The 13682-nt window shown below is 39.1% G+C and overlaps 1 protein-coding gene across 2 annotated transcripts; it reads right to left on the minus strand.

The window, feature by feature from the left end:
- Window positions 1–4012: 4012 nt before the first annotated feature.
- On the minus strand, window positions 4013–10362 carry LOC136687609 (uncharacterized). 2 transcript variants are annotated; one of them, XM_066662115.1, is made up of 6 exons: window positions 10239–10362; window positions 9695–9901; window positions 9216–9409; window positions 8471–8543; window positions 8194–8283; window positions 4013–6470 (listed from the first exon to the last, which is right to left on the minus strand). In XM_066662115.1, the coding sequence occupies exons 1-6, from the start codon at window positions 10309–10311 to the stop codon at window positions 5524–5526; spliced, it is 1584 nt and encodes a 527-aa protein (XP_066518212.1). In that variant the 5' UTR covers window positions 10312–10362; the 3' UTR covers window positions 4013–5523. The 2 variants fall into 2 exon arrangements, with proteins under 2 accessions (XP_066518212.1, XP_066518211.1); XM_066662114.1 differs by having other exon boundaries at window positions 9695–9904.
- Window positions 10363–13682: the final 3320 nt, after the last annotated feature.

Below are 13682 nucleotides of genomic sequence, written 5' to 3' on the forward strand. Positions count from 1 at the left end.
TCACTGATGGTATGGGGTTGCCTGAGTACTTGTGGCACGGGCAGCTTGCATGTCTGGAGAGGCACCATTAATGCAGAGAACTATGTTTAGGTTCTAGAACAACATATGATCCCATCTAGACGTCATCTCTTTCAGGGAAGACCCTGCATTTTTCAACAAGATAATGCCAGACCACATTCTGCAGCAATCACAATATCATGGCTACGTATGAGAGGGATCCGGGTACTGAAATGGCCAGCCTGCAGTCCAGATCTTTCACCTATAGAGAACATTTGGTGCATCATAAAGAGGAAGGTGCGACAAAGAAGGCCCAAGACGAATGAACAGTTAGAGGCCTGTATTAGACATGAATGGGGGAGCATTCCTATTTCTAAACTTGAGAAACTGGTCTCCTCTGTCCCCAGACGTCTGAGTGTTGTAAGAAGAAGGGGGATGCCACACAGTGGTAAAAAATGGCCTTGTCCCAACTTTTTTGGATTTGTTGACGCCATGAAATTTTGAAACAACATATTTTTCCCTTAAAATGATACATTCTCTCAGTTTAAACTTTTGATCTGTGATTTGTGTTCTATTCTGAATAAAATATTAGATGTTGGCACCTCCACATCATTGCATTCAGTTTTTATTCACAATTTGTTTAGTGTCCCAACTTTTTTTGGAATCCGGTTTGTATACATATAAATGTTTTTATATTTCCTGAAACATAAAGTAATAAATGTGTTCATACAATGTAATCATTAACTCTAGTTATCAGGAATGGGATGAAATGTCAGCACTATTGCGAAAGTGGAGAATGAGTTCTCATGCTAAACGGACACCAGTAACTGGAACCACAATACAAAAATAAATTAAAAAAAATTCTCCCCTCACTAGACAGCTTTTCTACTTCTTTCTTTGTTTCTTTTTTCAAATAGAATTGTTCTTAGGAAAAACAATAAAAAATAAGGGATTTTCTTACTCTCAGTGTAATCCTGTTTTTTCTTAAATAAATAGAGCATAAAAAATATCACTCAACACAACTTAAAACAAAATCTCCTGAGGTAGGGGGATGACAAACCACAATACAAAAAGAATTAACACACCACAACAAATATTGTAAACAGTTTCAAATTTGTTCTTTTTTTCAAGTCGAACAATATAAGAAAATAATACAAAGAATAAGGAATTTCTTCCCTTCAGTGCACGTCTGGCTTTAAACATAATAAAAACAGTAAGTGAAAATTAAATAAAGAAAGTATAAACAGAGACAGGATACGTTAAGGGTCTACAGCTACACGATGTAACCCCCCCACCCCCCCCCCCCCGCCCACAGTTGCTGTCCTGCCGTACTCTCTCCGTACTGTGACGTGTCGACTCGAGGAGAGCGCTGAGTGGGCCGGCCAGGCTGAGCTTCTACCTGATTGGCTGTTTGGCTGGTGCCGCTGAACCACGTGAAGGTGCAACAACAAAAGACGAGGGGGTGGGGTGCGCTGCTCCGTGCTGTGTGACACAGCGCAGCGCTACTCTTACAGAGAGTAGACTTTGATTAATCCGCGTGTGCAGCAGTCAGTGCGTGCGGGAGAGAAAAAAAAGCTTGAGCATCGATCTTTTTACACGAGTATTGCTCAATATCAATACCAGCGTTGGTATCGATATTATCGATATTTGGATCGATCCGCCCACTCCTGTCCTTTTACTGTGCACAATTTAAATTTAAAGTAACAGTTTAAATCCTCACGAATACCCACAGCACGTTAGTACTTTCCCTGTAATAACACACACGTCCGTAACTTTATACTTGTTCCCTTATTTTAGTTTACTTCCTGTTTCTTCTTTTTTGTACTGACATTTTTTCATATTTATTCTTTTCTGAGCCTAAATGAAGAGACTGTGGAGTTTTACTGTTCACTGAACCTGAGATTAATGGCACATACAATAATAAAACTATTGACTCTTGAACAATGAATAAGACTTACCAGTCACGGCTGAAGACTCTTCTGCTGGATTTTCCATTGCTCAACTCTGTCTCTGCTCTCACAGTACATTACACAGGTGTTAGAGACTCAGAGATTATATAAATATGTGTGTGTCCACAGTGTGTGAATTGTTCTAAATATATCACAAATAATAACTTTCATAACAGACTATAAACGTACTTACCACAGCTGTTCTCCATAGACATGTATGAACAGAGACAGATCTTACTGCTTTCACTTTTACTTTTTCTCAGCAGTACATTATATGAAACCTCATTAACCCTTAGAGACCTGAGTGTAGCAGCCTGGTTATAATGTAACTGAGTACTATTCACTGTATTGTGCACAATTTATGTGTTCTGTCTTTTATTTGAAGTGTCCAAAAACAAAGACAATTTCCAGTGCCCACAAACATTTCCACAACGCACTGCTAATAGTAGGGTAAAACTACTAGTACACTAGTAAAACCCACATGAGGAAGTGTTCAAAATCATTCAAATTCCCTGAATTCAGTTTCCTACAATACTGCAGCGTATATATATTTACTGCAGCTTTTATATTTATAAAAAACTTTAAATATTTCACATTTTCCCTGTCATTTATCACCACTGCTCCTTCCACACATTCCTCTGGGACTTCAGTTCCACACTTCCTCTGGATATCAGTTCACCACTCCCTGATCATTCTTTCTCTTATTCACTCTCCCTTTAATCAGTCAAATATTTATATTATACATCATAATATTTGCAGACATTTCTGTTTAATGAATGTAAGTGAATGCACAGATTAATTAATAATCTACTTATCAGCTCCATTTAAACTCCAGAAATATCCCTGAATTGAAATGGATGCTCTGAGGCTAGGTGGACATGAGCCGCACACCATCAAATAAAATGCCAACTGTCAGCTGGAGGGGTATCAACACCGCAGTGGGCTGTGGAGCACTGAAATCACATTTGCAATGTGTTGACATTTAATATCTGCATTTGTGATGAATAATAATCTGAACACATGGAAGAATGCAGGGCTGAAAGCTTTCCGGCACCCCACCAGATCTCCGGCTTACGGACGTGGCTGCAAAAACAAAAATCAGGTTCACCCAATGATCTGACAGATCTCTGGATCTGAGAGGCGCAGCTTTCACTCTCAACCACAGTAACAATGGTGTGGTTTGCACAGTGTGTGTATATATCCATCCATCCATTATCTGTAACCGCTTATCCAATTTTAGGGTCGCGGGGGGTCCAGAGCCTACCTGGAATCATCGGGCGCAAGGCGGGAATACACCCTGGAGGGGACGCCAGTCCTTCACAGGGCAACACAGACACACACACATTCACTCACACACTCACACCTACGGACACTTTCGAGTCGCCAATCCACCTGCAACGTGTGTTTTTGGACTGTGGGAGGAAACCAGAGCACCTGGAGGAAACCCACGCTGACACGGGGAGAACACACCAACTCCTCACAGACAGTCACCCGGAGCGGGAATCGAACCCACAACCTCCAGGCCCCTGGAGCTGTGTGACTGCGACACTACCTGCTGCTATATATATATATATATATATATATATATATATATATATATATATATACTGTGCAAATGTTTTAGGCACCAAAAGTTATGAGATTTTAAAAGTTTTAAATTTTATCTGAGCAGTGAGTGTTTATTTGCTAAAATAACAAACAAACAAACCACAAGTAATGCTCAGCAGTAGAATAAAACCAAATAACATTATTCCAGTGAGTGTGATATTTTGTGTGTGAATGTGTTTGTTTAAGTTTTTCCAAAACTCTCCTCGTGGCAGTCGATGTTATTTGAGGTTATCATCCAATACCTAGTTTTGCCGGTTAATAAATAATGATTTTAAATAATGTGTGCTGTTGATTTAACAATTTCGTTCAATCAAGGAGAATCTGAACAAAACATTACTCTTCAAACGCACTCTTACCTACTACTTTAGAGAAAAAAAAGATCTTATATTCCTTTTTTTTTTATATTATTATTTGTTTTGTATTTATTGTGATAATATATAACTTTATACAAGCACCACACTTACTGAAAAGGCATTAGTTTAAATATATATAATTATCTTAGGTGCCTAAGACTTCTGAACAGTACTGTACATACATATTTCACATACCCATAGATGCTTTACAATTGAGGTAAAAAAAAATAAAAATTACAGTGAATGCTGAGGTGTTCTTCCTTCACTAAAGAAGAATATCTTACTCTATCTGCTCCTCACAGCAAGAGTTCTGTACATTACTGAAAACCTGGACCAGAAGAGAATGGGATCCTTATTTGTTGGGGTCTTGATTCCTCTCAGTGATTCTTCCTCTAACTCTGAAGAGGTCATTCCAATCACCCCAAAGTGTTTGAACGATCACTGGATTAGGAACATCTACATTGTGTCTACACTCATTGTCTACTTTATCGGCTCCACTGACCAGAAAGGAGCACTTTGTAGTTCTACAATTACAGACTGTAGTGCCCCTGTTCCTCTGCATACATTCTTATCCTAAATTGTGAGAAAAAGCTTGGTTCTTGCCCTGAGAACTTGTAAACTTATTTTATAGCAGTGTGAGACATTTCTATCACTTGATTGTGCTATCAGTTCTGCCCTCTTTCCTTATCAGATTAAACTCCATTTGTTCTGCCCTTAAAGAGACACCCAAGCAAAAAAATAAAAAAATAAAAAAATAAACATCTGTGAAATGCATTTCAAGAGAGATACAATAGAGAATACAGTATTTTTGTCATTGCATATGTTTGAGATTAATAAAATAGTTTTGCAGCTTCCAAATACCATGCTATAAGAATTAATAAATAAAATATGCAATAAAATATACAAGGTGGCACGGTGACACAACATGTAGTCACTGTCACACAGCTCCAGGGTCCAGGGGTTTTGGGTGTGAGCATTACCCAGGGTTACTGTCTGTGAGGGGTTTGGTGTTTTCTCCCTGTTTCCGAATGGGTTTCCTGCGGGTGCTTGGTAGGTGGATTTAAAGTGTCCATAGGTGTGTTATCCTGTTTAGGATCACAGTGGGTCCAGAGCCTACCTGGAATCACTTGGTATAAAGCAGACACCCACCCTGGAGGTGGTCCCAGTTCTTTGCAGGGCAACACACACTCACACATTCATACCCGGAGGAAACCTATGCGGACACACGGAGAACACACCTCACAGTCAACCGGAGCAGGGTTTGAAGCCACAACGCCAAATCCCTCGAGCTATGTGACTGTGACATTACCTTTGATCACCATGACCACAGGTAGCTATTTTTTAAATATAATTATACCAAATTGAATCTAAATTATTTATATTCAAAATTTACTGTTACTATATTCTGTGGTTTTCTAATAGAAATAATAGAATGATTTTAGTGGATATGAAGAGATATATTCATCATATAAAACACTCATTTTGCCCCCTCCAGGGTGTGTTCCTGCCTTGCGCCAAGTGATTCCGGGTAGGCTCCAGACCCACCGCAAGCCTGAATTGGATTAGCCGTTTCAGACAATGAATGAATGAAACTATCCATTTTGGTTTGACCATATTTAATTATCTACACTTTTTGTAGCCTTAGCCTGCAGAGACTTGTAGCACATCTCCTCTGAGAAGAACAAGTCCTTAAGGATCTTTAGTTCTTCATCTGTCTGCTTTCTGAGCTCCTCACTGGGGACGGAGAGCCAGAATGTTTGTTGCTCTCCTAGCATCGAGAACTTAATGAAATCCCTGTCCTCCCCCAGTTCAGACACTCTCTCGTACAGTGTTCGAATACGCTCCCAAATCGTCTTTCTAATCTCACATCTTGTTTTCATTTGGTTGACAATTTGCCTTTTGTTTATAGGGCTCTGATCTTTTCTGTCTAGTTTTGATAAGTCACCAACAAAACCATGGATATATTCATCATTTTTTTTTAGGGCCTTCAGCATTTTGTGGCTCTCTCTTCTTATCTTCTCCACACGTCCAATCATATCACAAATCTCACTGCTGCTCCTGTTGCCTGACAACATTTGATCAACAGTCTCAAGCAGCCCTGAGACCTGACCACCATCTCCATTCTCAATGAGAATGTGAGACCTGTTCCTACATTTCTCCACAAGTCTCTGGACATGCAGGTCTTTATCATCACTGCCTAGGCCTTCACCAGTGATGATAAAGAGGACCATAGCCTTTCTCCAACATCTCTCACCAAAGATCTCCTCCATTTTCTCCACCATGTTTCTGGCCTCTTCTGTAGCCTGGTTCTCTGGTATGACCAAGAGGAAGGCATGAGGCTCTTGGGCTGTCAGACTGTCCATAAGCTCCTCATTATCTCTCAGTTTCTCAGGAGTGTCCACTACAGTCACCTCTCTCCCAGCCAGCCACCCCTGTCCCCTGCCAATGGATGCCCCAGCCTGGCTCCTCTCCTCTCTGTCCAGGAACAGATGTTCCACTGCAGATCCAGTCTTCCCCACAAGCACCAGCTTCAGTTTAGTTGCAAGAATCATCTTCGTGAAACCTGAAGCACAACAATAACAAACATAAGAACAATGCGACAACACTTACATCATGACTCCTCCCTCTGGTGGATTCCCTATTTGTGTTTTTTTATTGTTTCAATAAACTCTAAGCTAGCTCTACAAAGTATTAACTTGCACATTTTGTGATGCATTCCTCTGTGATGCATGGCTCTGCTCCCCACATGAGCCCTTCTCTGGTGTCATGGATAGAAAGTAAAGAATCTGATGCACTCTAGTCATAACCTAACATTATTTGGGAAAGGGACCCTAAAGTCCTATGTGGAGGGGGCTGGTGTTATCTTATGTACTCTTAAAAAATAATACTTTAAGAGTTGTTTAGTGAAGGCAATGCTCAAATTTAGACACATTTGTGAAGAACTGGTATTTCCATATTTAAATGGTTGTTCAGATGGTGGGAGAGATGTTTTTTTTTTTCCAAATACAAATAAGTTGTAAAAATTTTTTATGTAGATCAGCACAGTGTTGGTAGTGTCACAGTCACACAGCTCCAGGGACTGTCCATATGGAGTTTGGTGTGTTCTAAACGTGGGTTTCCTTCGTGGGTGCTCTGGTTTCCTCCCATGGTCCAAAATAACACATTGGTAGGAGGATTGGCAACTCAAAAGTGTCCGTAGGTGTGAGTGAATGTGTTTGTGTATGTGTTGCCCTGCGAAGTACTTGTGCCCCCGTCAGGGTGTGTTCCCGCCTTGCACCCAATGATTCTGGGTAGCCTCCAGACCCACCCCGACCCTGAACTGGATAAGCGCTTACAGATAATGAATTACCATATTTTTTGGACTATAAGGCGCACCGGATTATAAGGTGCATTATCAATAAGGGCCTGCTAAGGCGTCTAGGTTCATATATAAGGCGCACCAGATTATAAGGCGCAGCGCATTAAATAAAACAAAGCTCAGACCGTAAGTCAAACTTTATTTAACTCTTTCACGAAAACTCTCAACTTCAGTTGTTCAGATCAGTTGTAACTGCAAATCAATACATTTTTATTTTTTCAGTTCATTCCTCCACCACAAATCCACCAAACTCTTCATCTTCAGTATCAGAGTTTAATAGTTGGGCGATTTCAGCATTAAGCATGCTTGGGTCCCCCTCATGATTATCCGAGTCGGTCTCGTTGCTGATGTTTAGCTCTTCAGTGTTGATTCCAGACTTATAAAATATAAGAAAATAAAACGGTATAAAAAAAATGAAACACGGGGCTCCTGTGCACAGAGCTGTATGTATCACCGCGCTCAGTGAGGATCCTGACTACGGTGGCCGTAATGCTTAAGCCATTTGTGGGTACACATATAAGGCGCATCGGACTATAAGGCGCACTTTTGATTTCTGAGTAAATCATAAGATTATATGTGCGCTTTATAGTCTGAAAAATACGGTAATTCATTTGTCATTTTATGATATCTCTTGCATATTATTAAGAAGGACACATTTACATGTATTTAAAAAATAATTAATTAAAATGTGGCATTAATATTTTACATTCATAATGGCTAATTTAAATAAAAATAATCAGAAGAAGAACCCTGAAAACCCTTCAGTTGACCACAGCAGTTTAAAAGAAGTAGCACATTGTCAGATCACAAACTGAGCTAAAACAGCTCACAAAGATATACATAAGTTGATAACATTACAACTGAAACTGGAGAATGGAGACCAGCAAGAGAAATTGGTACCATATGGCATTAAAAACAACACACTCACACTTATTTTCATGTTTCCGCTCTTCCTCTACAAGTTTTTGTTCTACAGTCTTCATTTTCATTTGTAAGGAATTCATTTCTTCCTGTAAACCTGAAAAAGCAAAACCAGAACCAAAATCATCAGAACAAAAGGAGTCAATATTAATACAATATTGGGTACTACAGATAATGAACACACATGGCCACTGTACTAGGTCAGCGCTCCTCTCAGAGAACTGTAAATGCAGGCAGATTATATTGCAGTTGCCATATTTCACTTTTAGGAGTTGTGCACTTACCTTTATTTGAAGGGGCTGCTGATGCCTTATTGAATGTGGGTAACTTGGTCTGGTCTCTGTTTGCAGCATTTGGCTGTTGAGAGTTTGGATTAAATATATTTATTATTGTTCTGTGGGAGTAATCCATGACTTATGATGCCACATGTCAAGTAATCAACAGAAGGCAAGCATTTTCCCAGCTCTTAGGTCAGTGGAGCTGAGAGGACAATGTGCATAAACATGGAGGTCATTTTATATAAATGAAGAAGATTCCTTTGCTCTGATATAGAAGCCATATAAAGTGATAGTGGAGTAAAGGTGAGCAGAGAATGAAGTCATACATGGGAGAGGAGCGAGTGCATGTTAGTCCTGCCCTGTGGAAACTTTGGCCCGCCCAACAATTTGTTTTGTTCTCCCCAAGAGACAAGTCACAGCATTGTACAGACAAGATGTCAGAGCGCAGTATGAATATTTTCTTCCACCACAAAAACACATTTTTTTAGGTAAAGAAGCCTCTAATCAGCACAATTTTCCATGGCTGTTTTTATGCCTGACTGGTTAGGTTAGGCAAGATTTGTTGTTGGTAAGCTCCATATACCCTCCTGTACTTGGCGGGCAGAGGTGGAGGAGGAGGAGGAGGAGGAGGCAAGGCTGAATATGAAGCATTCATTTTGATTTGGGAATCTGGTGCATCCACTGGCAAAATGTCCTCTAATGCACCCTTAAGTTAAATCAAACTTGAAAAACAGGAAATAACAGAGAATACCTGTGGTTTAATCAGCCTCTTGATGTGCTGTAGTGCCTGCTGATTCTTAGAGCAGGTCAGCAATCCTTCGTCTTCATTGAACAGACAGTCCACAGTGAGGGTGTCCTTTCTGGTCACAGATCTCCAGCTGTCTGGAAGAATCGTGTCTTGTTTGAATGTGTAATGAAGCACCACCAGAACGGCAGGTTTGAAGGCTGTAGGACAGGAAACAAGAGTATTGATTTTTATTTTCATAAATAAATATGATTTTTCCCCCCCTGATGCTGGAAATTAAGTTTGTAGTGAACTGACATTGTGACTGAGAGTTCCATAAATGAAAGGTGGTCTCTGATTTTTGCCCAGTACTGTATCTCTTTAAATAGTTTAATTTCTGTCAAGCTTTAAAGCTCCAGAGTTTCTACTGTTGCTCACGCTCTTGATCACTGTATGTTTACAAAATCCATATCTATTAAATACATTTCAGCAGATTTCTGAAATACCTGAAATAGCACGAAGCTTTAGCAGCGCTGCTTCAATGTCAGTCCTACTGCGAGAAACAATAGGGCAGAAGAATAGAATCAGATCACACTGCCCCTCACTGGACACCTCCTCCAACCATGGCACTTCTGCACAAAGACGTCTCTTGAACTCCACGTCAGATTTCAGAGTGTTTCCAGCTACATCTGTGAAGAATTTCAGTGTCTTCCCTGCTAAATGTTAATAAAAATAACATTTTTTAAATTACCTATATTAACACCACATCAATCACGTCATTTTTTTTAAAAAACATCATCATGTAGTTTGTGTGTCTTCTAAAATAATAATTCAAGGTAAAGAAATATTTTTTCTGGCATCATTCCCAGCTCTGGCTTCATGTGAACACAATCACATGAAGATAGTTACTGGCAGTCAGGTGGCATTCATAATTAAAATGAAAATAAATTCTTTCACACAAGGAAATCTGTCTCTCTCTCTCACACACACACACACACACACACACACACACATTTATATAAAAGTAGTGTAGCATTATTGTCATCTTACCCAAGGGGATAGTCAAAGGTTGCATCTCTGGTTGATTTTTATTTAACGCATATTCCTCTGTCTTGCAAGACATAATGACTTGATAATTTAACAGAATTGTCCAAAACTCAGGTCAAAATGTTCCTGTGCAATATAAACACATCTCTGTCAGCTGAACTCTATTTTATTTAAATACAATAATCTCATTTTTTTAAAGTATGTACATGTCTGTAATAAATAAATAATGTGTAAAGTAGAGTGACAGGTACTGTGTTCTAGAGACTGTAAATTAAGAGCTTTGTGGAGGATACAGAGTGTTATATGTGTTGTATAAACTGTTGCTGTTCACGGAAAAACCATTGTTGTGGAGTTGTAGTTTATTACATCATTTGAACACATCATCATCATTTGAAATGCTTCAAAATGACTTGGAATAAAATCTTTAAAAACATGGACTGTTTTTTTCCCCTTGTCCTGTGATAGATATTTTTCATTTGAGAGCAACAATATGTAGAGTACACTGACTTTGCAAGTAAAACATATCATCGCCTTCCAAAGAAAATCATCTATATATGGAAAAAAACAAAATAATGATTTTACAGGAGAAAATGTCTTTCAATAGACGTCAATGTAAAGGACAGCTGTTGTGTTCAAATGATGCAATAAGTTAAACATCCACAAAGATACAAGTTTTTTTTGTTGTTGTTGTTGTTTGTTTTTTGGTATTATTTAATTTATTTTATTAATTTTTTTATTTATTTTTTTGGAAAGCAAAGATACATAGTTTAGAAATCAAGAAAAGATTCATTAAAAGATTCACATGACAACAATCTATCAAACAATATAATAAGGGAAGGGTTCGTGGGGACAGGAACACTGATGATGTGAAGAATCAGTCATTACCTGCCTCCAGAAAAATTACCCTAAAGTTATACTTTTTTAGTCAGAGGTTGGAGATGTTTACTCACCACAGCCGCTCCTCAGACTGAGAGAGAAAGTAAAAGTCTGGGTGTTTACTCTGTATTATCGCACATGTCCTCTACCACTGTGAACAGAGGGGGTCTAGTGTATCATTAGCAGCTCATGGTTCATGCTTTAAATGCAGTGGACAGGCAGCACTGAAAAAAGCTAGGTTCTTGTAATAGAGTATAGAGTATAGAATATAGAGTTGTAATAGAGTCTGATGAATGACATTTCCCTCACATTCCATCAGTTCCATGCTCTTCCTGTATCAGTTCAAGCTCCATATGTTCTGCCCCAAAACAGAGATTTTTCTAGGACGGGATGTGAAATAAACATTTGTGTGTAACAAAAGCAAGTCATAGGCCTTTGGCATGGATACAAGCATTCAGGATATTCCTCACTACATGAACAGAACTGCCTTCCTTTAGAGCAGAACCCAATATAGTACACATACCAGATTTCTGTGTGTGTGTGTGTGTGTGTGTGTGTGTGTGTGTGTGTGTGTGTGTGTGAGAGAGAGAGAGAGAGAGAGAGAGAGATGAGAGAGTGTGTATGTAATTAAATATTTTCAGCAGAGTCCAGCGAATGTTACGTACTACAACTTTAAGTAAATTACTGATATGCATTACTCGATATTTTTGTCAACATATTTCTACTTCTTTTAACACCATAGCCCTTGTTTGTATATGTCCTGTGCTGTTTAGTATCCACTGCACTTCTAGACATGTTTTGAAGTTGTTTGAGCTGATACATTTTTACTTGTACTCTAGTAGTATCTTTTAGTAACTTTTACTTTTAAGTTGGATATGTAATAGTTTTTACACCTGTCTGTGCGAACTGAAATAGTCAAACGTTCATGAGAAACCCACAGGAAGAGGAAACCAAGGAAAACTGATATTATCACACAGCTTTAACCATCTGTCATGCCTCAAAATATACGTCATAAAAATGCCTTACCCTGAACAACCTCACACAGCTGACTTCAGTTCAGTTCAGTCAACTCACTGCGGTCAGTGATGCTCTAGTCACTGGTAAGTGGAAGTTCAAGAGGAGAAATACAATAGAGAATTTTTTTGCATATTCCTTAATAGATGTAGAAGAAGAATTAATTAATAAGGAATACAGTATAGAATAAAAAGGGTAAGTTTTTATATCACTTAGTCTCAGACAAAGCCTAGTGCAGCACAGAAAGGCTTTTATTCTGTTTTATTTTGTAAGTCACATCCTTTTACAGCTTTTTCATTTTTCATACTTGAAACATAAGAGAAAATCAAGTATCAAGGTGAGATTATTCTAACCTTCCATGGGTAATTTGTACCATGGTTACAAATAACTCCTCACACCTAACTCCTCACAGGCCAACGCCCAGACCAGGACTTGAACCCACAGCCTCCATGTCCCTGTTTCTACCTATTCTGGACTACAGGGGACATACACATTTACAGGTGCTGGTCATAAAATTAGAATATCATGAAAAAAATGATTTATTTCAGTAATTCCATTCAAAAAGTGAAATTTGTATATTATACTCATTCATTATACACAGACTGATATATTTCAAATGCTTATTTTTTTTTATTTGATGATTATAACTGACAACTAATGAAAACCCCAAATTCAGTATCTCAGAAAATTAGAATATTATTTAACACCAATACAAAAACATTGATTTTTAGAAATGCTGGCCAAATGAAAAGTATGACCATGTACAGCACTCAAATCTCAGTTGGGGCTCCTTTTGCCTGAATTACTGCAGCAATGCGGCATGGCATGGGGTCAATCAGTCTGTGGCACTGCTCAGGTGTTATGAGAGCCCAGGTTGCTCTGATAGTTGCCTTCAGCCCTGCATTGTTGGGTCTGGCATATTGCATCTTCCTCTTCACAACACCCCATAGATTTTCTATGGGGTTAAGGTCAGAGGAGTTTGCTAGCCAATTAAGAACAGTGATACCATAGTCCTTAAACCAGGTACTGGTAGCTTTGGCACTGTGTGCAGGTGCCAAGTCCTGTTGGAAAATTAAATCTCCATAAATTTGGTCAGCAGCAGGAAGCATGAAGTGCTCTAAAACTTCCTGGTAGACGGCTGCATTGACCTTGGACCTCAGAAAACACAGTGGACCAACATCAGCAGGTGACATTGCAACACAAATCATCACTGACTGTAGAAGCTTTACACTGGACCTCAAGCAACATGGATTCTGTGCCTTTCCTCTTCTGACTTTCTAAAGGAAATGCAAAATTTACTTTCATCAGAGAACATAACATTGGACCACTCAGCAGCAGTCCAGTATTTTGTCTTTAGCCCAGACGAGATACTTCTGATGTTGTCTCTTGTTCAAGAGTTTGACACAAGGAATGTGACACTGAAACCCATGTCATGCACACGTCTGTGCGTGGTGGTTCTTGAAGCACTGACTCCAGCTGCAGTCTAGTCTTTGTGAATCTCCCCTACATTTTTGAATGGGTTTTGTTTCACAATCCTCTCCAGGATGCGGTTATCCC

This window comes from Hoplias malabaricus, chromosome 2, assembly GCF_029633855.1.
Source record: "Hoplias malabaricus isolate fHopMal1 chromosome 2, fHopMal1.hap1, whole genome shotgun sequence".
Taxonomy (NCBI): Eukaryota; Metazoa; Chordata; class Actinopteri; order Characiformes; family Erythrinidae; genus Hoplias; species Hoplias malabaricus.